This window comes from Micromys minutus, assembly GCF_963924665.1.
Source record: "Micromys minutus genome assembly, chromosome: 2".
Classification (NCBI taxonomy): domain Eukaryota; kingdom Metazoa; phylum Chordata; class Mammalia; order Rodentia; family Muridae; genus Micromys; species Micromys minutus.
Genome location: NC_137971.1, coordinates 67,365,617 through 67,385,732, shown reverse-complemented (window position 1 = coordinate 67,385,732; position 20,116 = coordinate 67,365,617). Strand labels below are relative to the sequence as shown.

General features: G+C 43.5%; 1 protein-coding gene across 2 annotated transcripts; it reads left to right on the top strand.

Annotated features, from left to right (window-relative positions):
- Positions 1-4,129: 4,129 nt before the first annotated feature.
- BUB3 (BUB3 mitotic checkpoint protein) lies at positions 4,130-14,704 on the top strand (the record flags this gene model as incomplete). Of its 2 annotated transcripts, XM_080913100.1 has the most annotated exons (8): positions 4,130-4,195; positions 4,456-4,650; positions 5,261-5,330; positions 6,767-6,918; positions 9,829-9,987; positions 11,754-11,931; positions 12,048-12,264; positions 14,402-14,704. In XM_080913100.1, exons 2-8 carry the CDS (start codon positions 4,456-4,458, stop codon positions 14,409-14,411), a joined length of 981 nt encoding a protein of 326 aa, XP_080769226.1. In that variant the 5' UTR covers positions 4,130-4,195. The 2 variants fall into 2 exon arrangements, with proteins under 2 accessions (XP_080769226.1, XP_080769227.1); XM_080913101.1 differs by lacking the exon at positions 14,402-14,704 and having other exon boundaries at positions 12,048-12,268.
- Positions 14,705-20,116: the final 5,412 nt, after the last annotated feature.

Here is a 20,116-nt window from a genome sequence, read left to right as displayed (position 1 = left end):
CGTGCCCGCCGGCTCCGGGGGCGCCCATGGTCGCCCGCAGCCGCCTGCATAGCCCTGCGCGGTCCGTATCTTTCCCAAGGCTCCGGAGCAGAGCGGCGCGTGTCCAGAAATATTAAGAAATACACCATGTGTATTCGTTATGTCTTATTTATGGCCTTTCCCTACTGTTTTTGTTTTTTTTGTTTTTGGTTTTGTTTTGAGTATTTATCTGCATACCTTACGCCAGAGCACCTGCTTTCTACACCAAACCAAACCAACACGCGTATGAAAACTATTTTGAAAGGGGAGATTCTCGGGTGGTGGTGGGAAAGGGGGTTTTGATTAGATCGGTTTTGGCCGGTAGCAAGAAAAAAAAATATCAGAAAAACACCAACAAAACCAGGTAGTCTTTCTCCCAAATATACACCTGTATATAATGTACAAGGGACACATGCTCAGCCGAACCGAACCCACTAGGACTTTGGCCATTGAACTAATCACTTCTCTTTATTCCCTTCATCTTGAGGATGGGCAGGGGCGAAACGAGGAGAGTACAGATCTGTAAATATTTTTAAAGAGAAAAAAAATAAAACGTTTTAAACATGGTTGCTAACTTTGGAGGGATTAATTGTCCCACGAGACAGCGGGCAGAGAAGTTTCTGGATTTTTAGCGCCAGAGCTTGCAAGATTCTGTCTCCTCTCTCCGCCCCCAAGGTCCTGCTCTCACCACGTGAGGGTGGGGTTGGGCTCAAAGGTTAAAGGTCGGGATATTGGGGTTGCCCAGGCAGCACGTGACTGGAGCTGCTTGCTGGAACAGCACAGTTCCCACGACCCAGGTGTGCGGGTTGGGGTGCGCTCCGAGACAGAATCCGGATCCCGAGCCCGCGCCGCCGGGAAAGACAAAGCCGGGAGCCTGGCAGCTGACCCGGTCGCCTCTGGGAAAGAACCAGGCAAGGAGGTGAACATCTCCCTGGGACTGGGATCCAGGTTATTTGGGCTAGAGGAAAGCTGGGCTCGCCAGGAAAGGCCGGAACTCTTGGTGCTCTTGGTGTCCTCCTCTGCGGAGTAAGACGTGGGGTGTGAGAAAGCGTCGCCTGGGGTCCAGAGCCCCACGCAGGGTTCTGCTGCTGGTGACACAGTTGCGAGTTCTGCGCAGAGCGGGAAGTGCTGCCTGAAGGTCAGATTTCGTTGGAGGGGTTCCTGGAGCAGGTGACGCAGACACTTCTTTTTTTATAGTTGTTAAATTTGCACTGTGAGCGACCAAATAGTCGGATCACTGGCCAACACACAGCAGCTGTTTCTGAGCTGAGCCCTGAAACTTGCAGTGCCCAGCTGCCTGCCTCCACGGTGGGGTGGGGAGGCGCTGCCCCCTGAGAACTGCAGCGCCAGGGTCATGCAAATCTCAACAGCACTGTGCTTTCTCTACGTTTTCATAGCATTCACCTGTTCCTTGTTAGAAATGGGTGCTGGAGCTTGGCCTCAGGTCCAGTTATTAGGTCTGGCCCACCTCCTCTCAGTGGCTGATCGGGGTGCAAGGGGCTAGGACTAGTCTGCAAAGCCAAGGCCCTATTTCTTTCTTCAGAAGAAAACCTGTGCCAGAGGGACCGCTCTCTCTCTTTTTTAGAGGCATCCAAATGGCTTGCATTTTGTCGAAATTCACTGAATGTAAACGTTTACATGACCCATACTATTCCGTGAAAAATGCCTGGCCGAAGAGATTTGTTCTGATATCGCCCATTTTCATCTTATCACAGTTTATTTTATAAAACCTGCAACTCCTCCAAGGTGACGTCAGATGGATGCTACTCAAGAATGCACCCGACAATATTAGGTTGGTTCACTTGCATTTATTTTATTTCAGCCGTGTTCACGTCAATAAGTATTTGCTGAGGTCCCAACACGTGCCAAGAACCCACACTAAATTTGGGGTGGTCAAAAGGAGGACACAAAGAGGCCTATCCGTCCTCTTATCAAATATGTTTCCTACTGAATATGTGTACGTCAGGGTAGTTGTCACTCTAGATGACCTCTTTGCATTTGTTCTCTGCAGCACCCCTGGAATATTCTACCCAGAAACAACCACATTACTTCCAAGGAATGTCTTGTAAAGACATACGCTTTCAATCTGCATTTCAATTCAATTACAATCCGATGATGGACTTAACCTCATATTTGCTTCAGGATGGCTTTCTCTATAGGAGTGACCTCCTCCCATCACTGTCAGCACTTACAACTTGAGTTTACCCTTAATATTGTAGGGACTGACCATTTCCCCAGGTGTCATATGGTATGTATATATTTGACTCCCGTTATGCACACAGACATTAGCTGTGACAGTCGACTCAACACTGCAACAGGTAACTGAATATCACACACACACACACACACACACACATACACACACACACACACACACACACACACACACACCTTACATTCTTGTAAAATGGACAAGACGCTATTGTGGCCAGATTTCCTATCTCAAGTCTATCAATTCATTTGAATAATCAGCAAAATAGTCCATCTCTTTTCGGGCTCTAAACTTGATTTAAAAGATTGACGTTTCTTAAAACTCAAATAGAGTTAGGCTGCAAGTGCATGGCCAGAGGGGCCTGAATCATACACACGGGATAATGAAATATGCCCAGATTTTATTAGCAGGTAATTTATGCCCAGAATCTGGAAACACTAATAGAATTAAATAAACGACTGGGAAAGAGAACCAAATAAGTCAAGAGGTAAAATTATTTTGCTAAACTTAGAATGCAAAACAACTCAATGCATTAAAAAAAAATTGAACTTGCCCACTGAATGTTGAAGGAGAAGAAAGAGAGAGAACCAAATACCAGAACTATTCAGAGAGGGAAGACAACCAGAGTATTTCAGCGATAATAACCATCATCAGGACAAAAGGCTGATGTGTGTGTGTGTGCGTGTTTTCAGGAATCTTAAGTGCATTTAGTTCAGAGTCTGTGCACACATAAGATAAATTTGCTTTTTAAGTGTACATTGAAAGTTAAATTGCTTAAAACTAGAGACAACTTCCTACTTCATGCAACAATTCCAAACTAAAAGGGACTGTCTCAAGAAGATGGGGCAGAGAACAAAAAGCTGTAGCAATGATTAAATCGAACCTTCCAGTAACATTTTGCACGTCAGTATGGCAGTCATGATGTTGTTTGTCAAGTACTGCTTTTCTTTCACAGAAACAATTCCCGTTATTGAAACAACCCTTTTGATTCTCATAGTTCTGGAGGACTCTAGAAACAGAAAACACAGCAAACTGAACCTGCAACTCCCGTGATGTGGCAGGGTAAGGCAGAAGAGGAGAGGGCAGCCACAGTGCTAGGTACTATGGTGAACATTCCTAAAAGATTCTGGTTGAGTTTTAAAAGACTGGAAATATTTGCATCCTACTATGTTCACCCTTCTAGATGCGGTACTCTTGTAAAAGGAAGAGTACTTTGATTGAATGAGTATTCCCAGAGCTTCTTACCAGGCCTGGAATTCAGATGCTTGAAAACTGTGGATAGATAAAACTAAAGAAACAAGGGCTATCAACAATGAGATCACTAGAACTCAAGGGGAATGAAACTCTAGTTCACAGATTGAAAAGCCAGCAAAATGAAAGCAAATAGTGCCTTTGACTAGTGTGACTAGTTTGGATTAATACCGGAGTATGTGTACATCCAGAAAGAAAATATTAATTTATCTCTATAGTAATATCAGCCAAAATGAAATTCTGTGTCTGAGGGATAGAGGAGAAGGATGTCACAACTACAGCTAGATAAAACATCTTTTCTGTCTCCTAGTTTGTGGGTAGTCGGACCGGCAGTTCCAGGGAGACTACAAATCCCAGAATGCAACATACAGTTGTGGGGGGGCGTTAGTGCCTTTACAACCTGAGGATACTTGGGAGTTGTAGTTTTCCCTCCGCAGCTCCAGATACGTAACTTCGGTGGGGTGGTACTAAGAGACCCGGTGAACGGAAAAAACGCGGCTTCCCTTTGAGCCGGAACAGGATGAGTGCGGAAAATGAGGCAGGCAGTAGGTCAGACCAATCAGCTGCCGAGATCGAGCCGTTGTCATTCGAAATAAGCCAATGATAGGCCTGGTTTGGAGCTTTCTCTCCGCCTCCTCCGCCTTGCCTGCGAGTGCTCGTAGGGAAGCGGTGCGGTAGTGGCCGGTGCAGAAACGTTGCTTAGGCGAACACGAGGTAGAGGTCCGAGCGAGGGTGGGCGGAGTGGGATCTGTGGCCTGTGGCCGGCGCGTCGATGGACAGGGGGTTCCGGTCGTGGTCCATTGTGATTTATTTGGGGATTTGCGGGCCAGGAAGGAGGCCAGGCCGGGTGGAGCTCGGTGAATACGGATGGCTGCCCGCCTGAATTAAGGCGGGCCCGCGCGCTGCGCAGGCGCAGGCCCTGGTCGGCCTCTGTTGCTCCGGTAAGGGACTCAGATTTAGCGTTTGTTCTACAGATGACCGGTTCGAACGAATTCAAGCTGAACCAGCCACCCGAGGATGGCATCTCCTCGGTTAAGTTCAGCCCCAATACCTCCCAGTTCCTCCTGGTCTCCTCCTGGGATACGTCTGTGCGCCTCTACGATGTGCCCGCCAACTCCATGAGGCTCAAGTACCAGCATACTGGTGCTGTCCTGGACTGCGCCTTCTACGTAGGTGGACTCAGTTTCTGCTCCTGTCCCCTTACTGAACTGTCCTAGGCGTTGCCAGTAGCACCCTATACATGGTTTGGAGTGTTCGGGCATAACTACTCGGGAATGCTTCCCTTTAGCTCAGCATTGTGCCCACTACAATGACTTGTTTTCATTTCTAATCTTATGGCTATTTCAATCTCTCTTTCTGAGTTCGAACTTGAGTAAACTTTCTGGACATAGATAATTGTTTGCATTTAATAGACTGATTTAGCTATCATTTTAAAATGAATGTCGTCTAATTTTGCCTTAACATCCTGGTGTCCATCTTGATAAAGCTGCTCTGTATTTGCTTTGTTTTTTTTCTATCACTTACTTGCATTTTTGTTTACTTAATGTCTGTCACACTGGACATAACAGTTGGCTGTAGAAATAGCAATTTTGGGATGCTTGTTAAAGTTTTGTAACTTTGAAGTGGCTCAAAATGTAAGGGGGGTGGGGTGGGTGGATGTGGTGACCACGCCTTTAATGGTAGAGGCAGAGGCAGGCAGATCTCTGAGTTTTGAGACCAGCCAGGGCTACATAATATCTCCAAAGGTGGGGGAAATGAAACCCAAATTTTGCTTTGTAGGATCCAACGCATGCCTGGAGTGGAGGCTTAGATCATCAGCTGAAAATGCATGATTTGAATACTGATCAAGGTATGGCTTTTACATTTTACCAGTTTTTCTTTACTGGCGCGTTCGTGTAGAGATGCTGATTTGGGAAGAGTAGTTTTCAATACTTAGGTGAAGGTGAAACATGGCTTTGAGAACAGACTTTCAAAATTGGAATAAGTTACCACAAACGGGATATATTCTTTGCATTAAAGCCCATTTTGAGCACTGTCTGAAGTGTTTACTGGAAGCACCACTTAAGCATTTGGCCATCACCTTTAGAAGTCTCAGGCAGTGGGCTGGATCCATCTGTCAGGATTTCTTAGGACAGTTTGATATTTTAGGGTGGTCTTTTCAGAGACTTTAAAAATCACATCTTAAAAATGGGGCACGGTAGCTGGTCATATTTATCTTAGGAGTGCCTTTGTATTCTTAGCAGGAGAATATTTCAGTCACATGTGTGAAAACATTTTTTAAGAGTTATGATTTTACTGTGGCAGAGTTTGGAATGGAACCCAGGGTGTTCAGAGCACTCTGAGCTTTGTTTGCCTGCTCTGTATTGGATGTCGGTGTACTTGAAGGAGGTGGTGGGGATGTAGAGATGTGGCTACCTAGAGGCTGAGTTGAGCAGTTAGGAAGCATGAGCTAGGTGTGATGCTCTCCTGGAATCCCAGCACTTGGAAAGGGGAGGCTGGTGGATAAGAAACTCAAGGCCAGCCTCGGCTACACAGACAGTTTGAGGCCAGCCCTGACTACCTAAGACTGTGTTTCCAGGAGAAAAAGAATGGTGTTTTGTTGGAAGAGGCCTCTGTCTGTCCAAAAGGAACTCTTGTGTGTAACATGTGCCTGTGAGGGGAGCACTCTGTCTGAGCTGCATTCCTAGTCCTGTTATCCATCTGTTTTCTGTATGACTTGGGCTCTGGCACATAGTAGGTATTTAGTAGATGTTGACTGCATGAACAAATGAGATATTGTGAAGGTTGAAATTGACAGAGGAGAGATTATGTAACAGCAGTTGGACCCTACCATGAAAAGCAAGTGAATTAGTTGAAAGACTCCCCTCAGCTTTTAAATCCGGTAACCCCCCCCACCCTCCCCTTCCCGCATTGGCTTAATGGGAAGATAAGTCAGGGAACAGGAAGCCAGAGATTTCCACTCTTAATTGACTCAACAGGTATTTCTGGAGTTAACTATCATGTACCAAGCATGTTCTAGATACAAAGGTAAACAAACTAGTTTCTCACAAAACCTAGGGTCAAGTTAATCGTGCACCATCTTAGTACAGTTGGAAACTGAAGGCAGCTATGCCATATTCCTGTTGGTGAATTAACTAACCTGTTCCGTATAAAGCGAGTTAGAGAGGAATGGGTAACTTTGTGGTCGTGGAGAGATTGCTCTGCATACAGACATGTCTGTGGAGTGCCTGAGAGGAATTCATTTAGCAAGCTGTGTCATTTTTATTTTATTTTTCTTTGCAATAGAAAATCTTGTTGGAACTCATGATGCCCCTATCAGATGTGTTGAATACTGTCCAGAAGTGAACGTGATGGTTACTGGAAGTTGGGATCAGACAGTCAAACTGTGGGATCCCAGAACTCCTTGTAATGCTGGGACATTCTCTCAGCCGGAAAAGGTAGGGTCTTTTATGTGCACCAGGGGTTTTCTGGTTGATGGATATGCTCTTGAAAATAGGTTAAGAATTGGCAGTCTGTTTGAGAAACCTAACTATATAGAAATGCTTTAATGTGAAGGGAATTAACTTTTAAATTTTGGTCATCTTTTTCTGTCAGTTATTAAACTTGGGCTGGAGAGCAGGCACTGCAATTCCTCAATCCGTGTATTGTCAGTGCTTCAGGTCGGAGAGAAGCTGTTTATAGAGACTGGTTGTCCTAAGTTTGGTCTGACACCCCAAACGAGAAGATGGGGTGCAACATGACTCATTTTCATCTGTGACTTGAGGTTCCATGTGGACTGACAGTTGAGAATGTAAAGGGTATTCATGTCAGCTTGAGAGAAAGTCGTGTTCTGGCTTTTACTGCTGTGTGTTTACATGCTGACAGATGTAGTTTGAAGGCTTGTAGTAAGTGGAGTTTTTATAAACACCTTTGAATCTAAATTACATTTCCCACAGACAGCGCCATAGTTGGGTCTTACATCTTTTTTTTTTTTTTTTCAATCCAGTTTGGCAGTTCTCTGCCTTTGAATTACAAAACCATTTGCATCTGTGATTCCTGTAAATTTTGTTTTTTTGAGAATTTCATGCTTGAGTGCGCTGTATTTACGTCTTTTCCGCCCTTTTTGTCTTTCCCCTTCCGACTTCTTCCTCTCACTCTCAGGTTCCTGGCCTCTCCCGTAATTATGATTGTTTTATACACGTGCACACGTGTGAACACTCCACACACAAGTGACTAACTCCATTTGGTGTTGGTTGTTTATACATGTGTTTGTGGCTGACCACTTAGGACTGGATAACCTCCCAGGGGTCTTGTTCCTCGAGAAAACAGAATCTGTCTTCTGCAAGTGGAGCTTTTTAAAACCAACTTTGGTGTCTAACTTGTCAGGCTGTTCCGTCAACATGCATAGGCTGTATCCTCACCAGACTTTTATCAGATAGTAGTTAACTTAAAAGATGGGTTGTTTTAGCAGTTTAAGGTTCTCTTCACTTGAGTCCAGTCCCTAGTGTAAAGACACTCACTGTTGGGTCCTGTTGGCCGTCACCACATCCGGCAGTGAATCCAAAGAGCCATTACTTTGTGTCTCGTCTGTCACGGGCGACTCTACTCCTGGCAAGACCTTTGTTCAGATAAAATAATTGCATTGTTTCTAGTTTTGATTTATGGTTCTGTGTAGCATGTTAAGAACTGTGACAAATGGCTGACGGAATATCATATAATGGACAGCCACACTGAAGCAAGCTGCTTACTGGTTCCGCGAAGTTCATTATGTCACTTTTTTTAATACTTTCTTTGATGAATGTATATACGCAGTCAGTGGGATGACAGTGGTTTTCCTTGATTTACGATCAGTGCAGATAGAATGCAGTTATGAAGGCTTGTGTGTCACCTGTATAGTAAAGATTTAAGGTAAAATTCTGGATTCAGTTGTGCCACTATAAATTGATCTTTTTCTGATTTATTTTTTAAGTTTAGTACTTCATATATCTTAAATTAATTTTCTTTTCCTTTTTGGAAGACATTGGCTTCTGAATAAACGTTACAGTATTCATATTATGCAATCATTTAATATCTCAATTTTTAAAATCATTTTTGCCTCAGTTGCGTTAGTTGTTGAACTTTAAAGTCAGATTGTAGAAGCTACTGTTTGCGTGCTGTGACCTAGCCTGCTTCTTTGGCTGGTGGTCTGAAGTTAACGTATGGGTGATTCTCAGCTATGTGACTTAGTTATTAAGGGTTAAAGTGAAGCCTTACCATAACAGGGGTCCTCTACATAATAGTTATGCCGAGTTGAAAAGTCAACAGTAACCTTGGTTATAAACCCCAAGTCTAGATTTTTAAAGAAATGATTTTCATTAGGAAGACACTTTTCTGCTGCCTTTTCACGAGTTTGCTCCCTCTGGTATCTGCCTAGCATCTTATTTGCACGTAAGCCCACAAATGTTCTGCTTGCAGGAAATTTTTGATTTCTGATGAAGGAATTTTTTTTGGTGGAAACTTAAATATTGAAGAAAATACATTGTGAGGGGGAAATAGATACTTTCAGGAATAACGTGCTTTTTAGGGTTTTTTTTTTTTTTGGTTGTTGTTGTTTGTTTTGGGGGTTTTTTTGTTTGCTTTTTGTTTTTATTCCCTAAAAGTGAGCCTTCTTTTGGAACACAGAACCTGGCGTCAGAGCCTAAAGGTGGCTTTGCTGCATGCGTGAGCACTCTCCTGGCCTTTCGTTTTTTTTGAGTTGTGGCTTTCCAAGCCTGAGGCAGCCCTGGTGGTGCTCTCTTCTGAGGCAGCCCTGGTGATGCTCTCTTCAGAGGCAGCCGTGGTGATGCTCTCTTCTGAGGCAGCCCTGGTGGTGCTCTCTTCTGAGGCAGCCCTGGTGGTGCTCTCTTGCTCTCTTGCTCCTCCCAGGAAGGCCTTTCCCTCAAGGAAACATCTGGGAAATGCCAAGAGTTTTAGAATTGCTGAATGAAATCTTTGAAAAGCTGGCCCAGTCATAGGAAAAGGAAAATGATTCTTTTACAAAAAGCCAGACGCTCTCTGAAAGGTGTTTTGACTTTATTGTCCTGTTTTGAGTGGGTTTAATAACTTTTATCTTAAATGAAGCAAGACATTTTGGGTGAAATATTCCAATCGAGGGAGAGCATTTCATTGTTAGAAGTGTCTACAAGCTTAATTGAAGTATATTTTATACTAGTGAAGTCCTGGGAGGTAGTTTATCTGAGTCACTTCACTAAGTGTCTGAAGGTAACATGTGATCTGGGCACCCATTCAGCTAGCTTTTTTTATGCTTTTAGGGTTAGACAGACTTTAGGAGCAAAATGTTATTTTCAGGCAGTAGATGATGATGATCAAGTTGTGATGTTTCCTGAAAGGTCTACACCTTGTCAGTGTCTGGGGACAGGCTGATTGTTGGCACAGCTGGCCGCCGCGTGCTGGTGTGGGACCTGAGGAACATGGGCTACGTGCAGCAGCGCAGGGAGTCCAGCCTGAAGTACCAGACTCGCTGCATCCGAGCCTTCCCAAACAAGCAGGTACCCACCCCCTTCACCCCTCCACCCCCACCCCTTCCCTACTTGCCTGGAATTTCTAAGTAGTGACTTCAGATTTGCTTTTAGGTCTGCTTTCTATAATCTTTTAAGACTACATGCTCTCTATACTCTTAGAGACAACTGTAAATTGGGGGAATAAATTAATCCCACATTTTGGGGAAGATGTTGATGTTCCAAAGGCCAAGTGCTTTTGATAGATCTTATTGCTGCTTTTGGTATGGGATATGCAGTAAATATGCAGTTTCAAAGAGTTAAAGTATGCTTCAATTTCCTATCAGAACTTAAATTTGGAAATTGAGGTTTATAGAATTTGCTTTTTGTAACATTAGCAAGTTGTTCCTCTCACATAACAATAGAGCTTTGTTTTTTCTTTCCCCCTTTGTAAATCTTTTTAAAAATAGCAATACTTAGACCAGGTTGTGCCTTATGTCATACATGAGTCTCCTCTCAGCATCACTGAGAAGATGAGTAAGTCCTTGTCATTAGCTGTCCCTAATGCTCTGAGGAGAGGTGAGCCTTGGTGCCAAACTCCTGTAAGTCTAGCACTTGGGAGTCTGAAGCAGGAAGATTGTGAGTTCAAGGCCTCCGTGGGCTGTAAAGTGAGACACTGCCTTCATAATTGCCAGGGCAGTTGGTTGTGAGATAAGCTGCTGCGGGATTCTTTGTAAGAGGACAAGTTCACCTACTGCAGCAGATGCATTTGGAATGAGGGCTGGCCCTCAGCCGCTGTGGAATGAGACAGGAAGTCAGTTCTCCGGGCCTTTGTCTCCCCTCCAGTGTTGCTCCTTGAAGACCTGGAGCTGTGGTAATGAGACTTGATTTAAATGGGATTACATTAGAAAAATGTTTTGTCTCTTTATATTTACCTTTTACTATAGGTTTACTTTTGCTTTCATAATGTATGCTTAAAATTGGATTTTTATCTAAAAAAAAAAAAAAAAAAAAAAGCAAAGAGACAGCTCAGTGGGCAAAAATGCTTGTCCCTAAGGCTGATGCCTTGAGTTTCATCCCTGGGACCCATGTGGTGGAAGGAGAAAACAACTGCAATTTGTTTTCTAACCTTGGCACACACGTGGCTGCGCTCTCGCACATACATGCACATAAATAATAAAAATGGATTTTCTTACATTCATTTTCTGTAAGCAGTTTTTGGGAATAACTTCTTTTAAATATCTTGACTAAAATGTAAAAAGCATAAGTTTTATATTTGTTGAATTATTGTTTTAAAAGTTATTTGACAAGAAGATGAGGAGTGATTTGAAACTGTTTCCTCACCAGTGTAGGCAAGCCTGACTCATTGTAGCAAAAGCAAGAGGTTGGCCAGCTGGGCAGGAACTGGGTCACTGGTCCGCCCTCGTGAGGGAGACACACTGTTCAGGGTTAAAGACTGGAAGAGATTTTAAGTGAGGAACAGATTGGAGTCTCCTTCAGGTCTGGAGACAGGATACAGCAACGTAAAATTTTTTGTCTATATTTGACAAAACAGGTCATTTTTGGTTGTTGTGTTTCTGACAGTGTGGGGAGAGCGAGTGAGGGCGGCACCACTTCTCACAAAGCAGGTGCGGTGCCGCTAGGATGGATGCTCTCAGCTATTTTTAGAGGCTCTGTGTCTGTCAGTACAGCTCCAGGCCTTTCAACCTGGCTGAACTTCCATTTCTGAAATAGTCGTCTTTATGGGTTGAATTGGGGACCTCATGTTCTCTCTGGAAGGAAGGTTTTGCCATTTACGGCCTCTGCTCTCTTGCCAGGGTTATGTGTTGAGCTCCATTGAAGGCCGAGTGGCCGTGGAATACTTGGACCCGAGCCCTGAGGTTCAGAAGAAGAAGTACGCCTTCAAGTGTCACCGACTAAAGGAGAACAACATCGAGCAGATTTACCCAGTCAACGCCATCTCCTTTCACAACATCCACAACACATTTGCCACAGGTGAAGCCAGATTTAAGGCTGCTGTTTCTGCTCACGCAGAAGCCCAGGAGATCGTTTGCGTGACAGTATGGAGACTCGGGTACAAAGAGCCATCTAACGATTTATGTTGCTTGCAGGTGGTTCTGATGGATTTGTAAATATTTGGGACCCCTTTAACAAGAAGCGCCTGTGCCAGTTCCATCGGTACCCCACCAGCATCGCATCCCTTGCCTTCAGTAATGACGGGACCACGCTCGCAATAGCATCGTCATACATGTACGAAATGGACGACACGGAGCATCCTGAAGACGGCATCTTCATTCGCCAAGTGACAGATGCAGAAACAAAGCCCAAGTGAGTAGGCTTCACCTGGGTGGAAGCCTTTTCTTGCATTCAGCCCAGGACTTATTAATTTTTCTAGATTCATGAATAGCATTGTTGATGCCTGCTCGATATTACAGCTGACTGTAGGGTTGGAGTTGATTTTATCTTGTTCTCCCAAGCTTTCAATATCCGTAGGTTGATAGACGTCTGATGGATAAAATCGTGCCTAGTTGTTTTGTAGAGAAGAATGTCGAGCTCTCATTCTTGAATAGGCTCTATTATTTGAATCTGTGGAGTTACTACTACCTCATTGCTTCAAAATTAAGTTGAGGAATTCAAGAATAATTTATTTTAGTAAATTCTATTTAAGATATTTAAGAATTTGAACTGCCAGAGAAATCTTCTCTCTCCAGCGGTTGCTTCTGCAATATTTACAGAAGTGAGTGGCCTTGGTCTCACTGGAAACCCAGAGTAACATGGTCTTGCCTAGCACAGCAAACCTCCTTCCTCTGGATGTGTTCGTGAGGCGTAGGCGTGGGTTCTAACTGTCGTCTGCAAGGCCAGCTCCATGTTTTGGCAGCAGCAGGACAGAGCCTTTTTCCCAGTTACAGCTCCTGGGCTGAGAACACAGAGGCTTAGGCACAGATTACACCGTGCAGTACCTACCCCACGAGTGTTGCCCTGTTCCTGACTCTGTTCTCAGATTCTACAAGGACATCTGAGTGAATATTTGTGGGATAAATAAAGGTGTACGGGACTTCTGTAATTTTCTGAAGTCCCCTTGCTGAATTTGTTAGGCCTCCGAAGGAGCAGAGCATTTAACAAGAAGCGTTCGTTGGCCTTGACAGGCTGTGGTTTTAGAATGTGGAGCCTGTTGGAAAGGACTGTGCGTGCACTTGCAATTGATCTGTCCCAGCCATTTTGATCTTTTTTTTTTTTTTTTTGAACTTGTAGATCACCTTGTTCTTGACAACATTTCATGTTCTTAAGTGTCATGTTGATGATGATAAAACAATTGGTACTCCCAGTGGTGGATTCATACAAAGAAAACAGGGAGATCCTAATTTTGATTATTTTTTTTCCTAAGAACTTGAAAATGATGGAAAAGAGTTTTTTAATTTAAACTTAAATGAAAACTTTAAGTGCACAAGCTGGTTTAATAGTTTGCTACATTAAATGTATTTGGCAAATGAGACTTGAGGGCAGTGGGTGCACTTTTGAGAATCAGTCTTGACCTTGGTTTTTGTTTCTGCTGTGGAAATCAGTGTTTGTAAATAGGACTTATATAAATCCCTTTGTGTTTTTTCTGTCCTTACATGGTCGAGGGAAAGGCTCTGGAGCCACTGCTTTCTTTGCTGGTGATAGTTGGTAATTCGAAAGCTGCTTCAGACTGCCTCATGAGGAGGTTAATCTACAATTAAACAATATTTCCTCTTGGCCGTCCATTATTTTCTGAAGCAGATGGTTCATCATTTCCTGGGCTGCTAAACAAAGCGAGGTTAAGGTTAGACTCGCGGGAATCAGCTAGTTTTCAATCTTATTAGGGTGCAGAAGAAAACTAATAAGAAAACCTCCTAACATCATTTTGTGACTGTAAACAATTATTTATTAGCAAACAATTGATCCCAGAAGGGCAAATTGTTTGAGTCAGTAATGAGCTGAGAAAAGACAGAGCGTATCTGTGCATTTGGGAAAGTCATTGTAACGTAATTGGAGTACATTTAGACAGGCATCTATCTGGACCTGTTTCTATCTCTAAATGAATTTTTGGGAACATTAATGAGGTTTACATATTTCTCTGACATTTATATAGTTCTCATGCCCATCACAGTGCCCAGCCGCTGGTGATTAAAGGTTAAGAAGAAGAAATTACAGTGAGGATGAGATTCATTTTGATGTAATGTCTTGCAGCAGAACACAAGCTTAGCTTGGCCTGTTTCAAGTAGTTGCAGTGTTTCTGTTGTCAGACTTGTTATTCTTAATGTGCATCATTTGTAAATGTGCATCTCTGAAAAGGGCCTTTATGAAGTTTATTTTACACACTGTATAATTTTAAAAAACATTCTTTTGTTACAGAGAAAAGTCTTATTTTTATTTTGTAAGATTTTCAGTGAGAAGTGAGTGTGATGTCTAAGTGAGTCTTTGAACTCTGTTTTCTTCATTGCAGGTCCACGTAATTGTCTGGGGAAAAGCGGTTTCTCTGGGAAAGGCTTTGTCTGCCTCCTCCAAACACGTGCTTCCCCCAAGGCCTGCTTGTAGTCACTGGACACTCGGTCGAGTGTGTGGATTTCTGTGTCTCCTGTCGTAACAGAAGTGTGTCTGTGTCCTGTGATTGTTTGGGGTGGGGAGGCTGTGGTCCTGTACAGTAGTCTTAGGAGTCTCCTGCCCTAAGCCACCCCTTTGCTGTTTTTGTTCACTATCTAAAACTGTTCTATTTTTCTTCTGTCTAATAAATCAGAGATTTGGAACTTTTAAAAGTTGAGTGTTTTTAAAGATTTTGGTTATTTGTGTCATTTATTGCACAACGAGCCTTCTCTTAGCAAAGTGCCCTTTGTCAGGGGACATTTAGAGGTGATGTTTGACTAGATGTTCTCTGCCTTATTTATTTTATCTGCTCTTGTACACTGGGGAATCAGCCCTGGGCAAAGTAATCCACTTGACTTCTTTCAGCCATTTTTGCTCATGTTTCTTGGGAGGATGAATGAGACCTCTCCAGAGTCTCTCAGGAAGGGCACAGACTGGCTGCATCTGCATGGCTGCAATGCAGTGCTGTAGAGCGCATGCATTCCTGCTGACGGTACCATCCTGCAGACAACTGGCAGGCCCCTTTGGACTTAGCCATCAACTGCTGCATCAAAGTGAAGCCCTTGGGATGATGAATGGGTAATAGGTAGGAGCTGCTGGTGGGATTGGTCCTGTGGTGTGGTTGGATGTTTTTTAAAGTCATAACCACTTGATTGAGAGTAGAGCATAAATTTCAAACATTGTATAACATAAAAGAGAAAGGGCCATTGTTAAAGATGACCAAATTAAAGCCATGTTATGGATTCGTGTTTGAGAGCTTCTTCTGGTGGTTCCTTTTTCCCTAATGTCCCTAAATGAGTGGTATTCTCCCCCCCAACCCCAGCCTACTTATCCCCCCCGCCCCCAGTACTACTAGTCTAGCTCACCCTCAGTTTGCCTATTAAAGCTATCTTTGCTGCTAGTTTTCCGGATGCAGTTGTTTTGGCATCCTCTTTTTTTCCTTTTGAGATTTTCTTTATTTTTATTTTATGCATTTGGGTGTTTTGTCTGTGATATATATGTCTGTGCACCAGTAGTGTGCAGGACACTTGGAAACCAGAAGAGGTCATCAAGTCCCCTGGAGCTGGAGCTAGAGACTCATGTAGGTGCTGGGAATTGAACTCAGGTCCTCTGGAAGAGCAGCCATCTCTCCAGTTCAACAGTGACATTTTAGAGGCTTGTCTTACCCATATTATAAATATTTCATGGCTCTGCCAACTGCTGCTACTGTCAGAATCCTTTGAATGTTACACATCCAGTCCTTTTCCTAATCCCTTGTCTCCTGGAGTGATAACTTTCTTGTTTGAGCAGAGTCCAGTCAGCATACTAGTATGACAGACTAAAGTTTGGTCAAATTTGCTCTTTCTGTATGTGGGATTTTGCATGTGTGTCTCCTTAAATTTAGTTCTAGTTATGATGTCTTGATGTTATTTAGCAGTAACTACATTGTCACTTGTAAGTTTTAGAAACTCTCAATGCCTTGCAAAATTAAACAACAAAAAAGTGACACTTGGAATGTCCCTTTGAGTCGCATAGTGTTTCCTGTTGTCAGTAGTTTGTCAGTAGTCACAGAAGGGATGCTTCTAGAGTCTTCAGCTGTCAGGACTTCCCTTCACCTGGAATCCTTGTAATAGATGAGATCAATGTGTGGTGCTGAGTCCCACTGCAGGAATGGAAAGATGTTTTCTGCTCATCCCTTGTCTCCTGGGAAATAGGCCTTTGATTTAAGGGCAGGCTGGGCCTGGTGAAGGCTGGGTCTAAAGGTGTATGCCACCATGCCCTGCTTAAAGACCTTTTGAAAAAGCCATGTGGAAACTACTTCTATAGACATGTCATAAAATATGCACATATATGTTTTATACATTTTCTATGTGGTACCCCCACATTGCTTTGGTATAGGTTTGCACATGGCTTTTGTTTATGCCTGTAACTCAGTTACCTGAACTGATTACCTTTCACTGTTGGCAGGAGCTGGGCTGCTTGTTGCACTGTAATCTCTACATCTCCATCTATTCTTTATGGATTGTCCTTATTTTAACATAAACTCTGCAAGGTCTGCTTCAAGGTGCCCTCTTCTGTGATACCCTCTCTCCTTGTGGCACTCACAACAAAGTTTCTTTTCTCAAAATACTTATGAAGTGTTTTCCTGCTTCTCTGCCTTTGGGTACAGACAAAACATCCAAACACAAAATAAACATTTAAAAACTCTCAAAAGGAAAAGAAAGTGCCCAACTATATCTCGGAAATCAGAACTCTCGGGTGTTTTATGGACCACATTTACTTGTGGGTGAGTGTGTTCCATGGCACATGGGATGCTAGAGGACAACTTGTGGGGGTTCTTCCACCATGAATTCTTGGGTTTGAACTCAGGCTGTCCAGCGTGGTCCAGCCGTCATTACTCAGAGCAGCTCTCTGGCTTTGCCCTTCTCCATTACTGAGCAGTCCTATGTCAGGATAACTTCAGATACAGCTCTGGAATGTCGACATGAGGGTGCGGTGGTTTTGGTGACCTTTGGCTGTGTTAGTTCAGTCAGGACTGTAAAGCTGACTGCCCAGTGTCTGGTATGGGCTTCACAGCTGCGACAAATCTGTTTCCTGGGAAAGATAGTCTGGGAGTTGAGCTTTGACTCTGGCTTTAGCACCTAATTCCTTGCATCACTAGCCAAAGTAGTTTTCAGTGTAGGCTCTCCATCTGTATTGTGAAGGAAACACTGAGCTTTCGGACTGCTTATCAGAGTGTGCCAACCACAGTATGAATGCACATCCCCTTGGCTGGGTAAAAATTCAACCCAGGCTGGGAGTGTGGCTCAGGGATCGGGTGCTCACCTACTGTCTGTATGTGAGGTTTGGGTTTCATCTCCAACATGGGGAAAAGAAGTCAGATTTAATTGGTCAACTGACTTATTTTAATTCTTTTATATAACTTGAAGTGGTTCTCAAGTAATTATTGGATCCCTAGTTATTAAGGATACCTGTGTATTTAAAAAATATGAACTGAAGCTGGAGAGATGGCTCAGTGATTAAGAGCACTGACTACTCTTCCAGGGGTCCTGAGTTCAATTCCTAGGACCCACGTAGCAGCTTACAACTGTGACTCCAGCAGATCTGATATTCTTATATAGACATGCATGCAGGTAAACCACTAATGCACATAAAATGAGAACAAATAAATCATTAAAAACCCATAAACTAAAGTAGCAGTGAAAATCCCAGATCACATTGGCAAACATCTGGCTTTGACCGTGTTGAGTGTTGTCTGACTAGAGGCTGGCCACAGGGAGCTTCACTGTTACCTTTGGCTCATCTGCATCCAATCACTTTCCTCAAGGGTGTACCCTTTTACAGCTTGTCCTGCTTGCAGATCCATGCCCAGTACTTATTTTGAACTTTGCATATATGCTATAGGTTTTTTCTAGAATGAACTCATCCCCATCCAGTGTCAGGTTTTGTTAGTCCGATGTGGTAAAAGGAGGAGCTGCAGTGAGGTTCTGCGGTGGCGTGGCTGAGCCAAATGGGCCTTTCTCAGGAAACCAGTCCCATTATAAGGAATGGCAGCTGTCTGACTTGCTGGTTCTTCCAAGGGTGAGAACTTCATACTCTAACCAAGGTTCTTGCTCCCCAGGAAAATATGTGCAATCGCTAATACTCCCGGTAATTGGCTGTCTTTTAAAAATGGTACCTCTGTGCTGTCACTGGGAAGAAAACACAAGTCATTTGATGGTGCTCTTTTCTGCCCTTAGCCTCTGAAGTGTCTCAGGGCACCCCATCTTTGACTTGGTGAAGTACTGACTTAAGCTATTTGGGGGTAGTTAGAGAGGTTTCCTTTCAGAATGGCTCCTGGCTACACTGCTTTGGAACTGGCGCTAGGAGAAATGAGACTGCAACTCCCAATGGCCACAAATACCAATTGGGGTGTTGAGTACAAAGGCACTTTCCCCTTGATCAGTGACTTGCTGAAAAAGTGCTTTCATTTTCCTAGGATGCCCACAGAACTTGTCCTGGGGTTGTTGGAGGGCACTGGCTTTTTAGTTTTGTGCACTGATGTGGGAAAGAAAAATCTGAAGGTGAAAACCAGGCTAATTTGAAGAGCTCTGTATTTGGGAAATTATGATACCAGTTGGTCTGTTCATTTAATATAATTCGTGATTTGGTCTTCAGAACTTACTTTGAATGAAAGGCAATTGATTTCGTTTTGTTGCTTTGTTTTTCTTGACAATACCTCTGGCGAACAGTACGGCTTCCTAAATTAACCTGCCTTGATAAAGGAAAAGGAACTGCTTTATTGACCTTTCATGCAGCATTTGTCAGACTTAAGTGACCAAGGGTTCCTCCTGTGGTTTATTTCATTAACTAATTTCTCAAGAAATATTTGTTCACCTCTGACCAGTTCTGTGCAGTTAACACAAAACCGAAGAAGCAGTACAAATCATACCTGCTGTTTTGCCTGGCCAATGTTGTAATGAAGCACCTTCATCCTGTTTACAGGCCTCTGTTACAGGCCATTGCCGTAATTTAAAACCCTGTACCTTAGACTCTTGACCTTGTTATAACATCACTTTATAATTCTCAAAAACTTGGCTCATGAAGATTTTCCTAGCACCAGCCATGGATTCGTCAAGAGCCCAGTTTGTCTCCAGTGCTATATTAGAGTATGTCCTCTGTGAACACCCAACGGTCTCAGAGCTGCCTGACAAAAACCTGCTCTTATCATGGCACGCATTTCCTGACGGTTTCCACGGAGGAATAGCCTAGTTTGGAACCGGGGCAATGTACAGCTTCACCAAGCTGAGTGTGGAAGCAGCCGTCTCCCTGGCTGCTGTTAGTTTATTGAGAATGCTGTGGTTAGGGAAAAGTGAGCTTTCCATGTGACCCCAGCATAAAGGTGTACCAACAACTAGCTTCTCAACATGTCCTCTGCTATTCACTGCTTGGCTCTTGGCCTTCCCAGTAACTATAGTTCAGAGGAACATTGCTCTTACAGAGCTTGTACCTGGCTTCTTGGCAATCTGGTCATTCATTCTTTGTTTGTTGAGATTATAATATAACTTCATCATTTCTCCCCTTTCATTCCTGTAACCCTTTGTACGATTCCATCCTCTGCTCTTTCATATTCTCGGCTTATTTTTCCTTAGTTGTCATCTATGTGTGTATTCTTAAACATATGAACACAGCCTGCTCAGTCCCTATGATGTTACTTTTACATATGTGTGTTTTCAGGGCCGACCGTTTAGTATTGGACAACCAGTCGGTGTGCTCTTCCCTGGGGAAGACTGTTTCTCCCATTCTCAGTATTTCTTAGTTCTTGGTGTAGGGCTGAGGCTTCGTTGGCTTTTCTCTTTCACATTAGCATTGTTCAGGTCTCTTGAGGCAGCCATGTTTCTGAGAGAAGGAAAATAAGGGTCTTCTCGAGGCTACTAGCTCAGGTGATTTGGGCATACAGCTCGTCTTTCCCCCTCTGTTCCTCTATCTTTGCTTTCCGTCAACAGACAAGAAAAGGGATCTGCAAACGTTGGCTGGTAGTTTTTGAAATGAAGGCTTGGGACGCTACTGTGCCCTTTGTTCCAAGTGGTGGTGGGTGTCCATGGATAAAAAGGCTGAT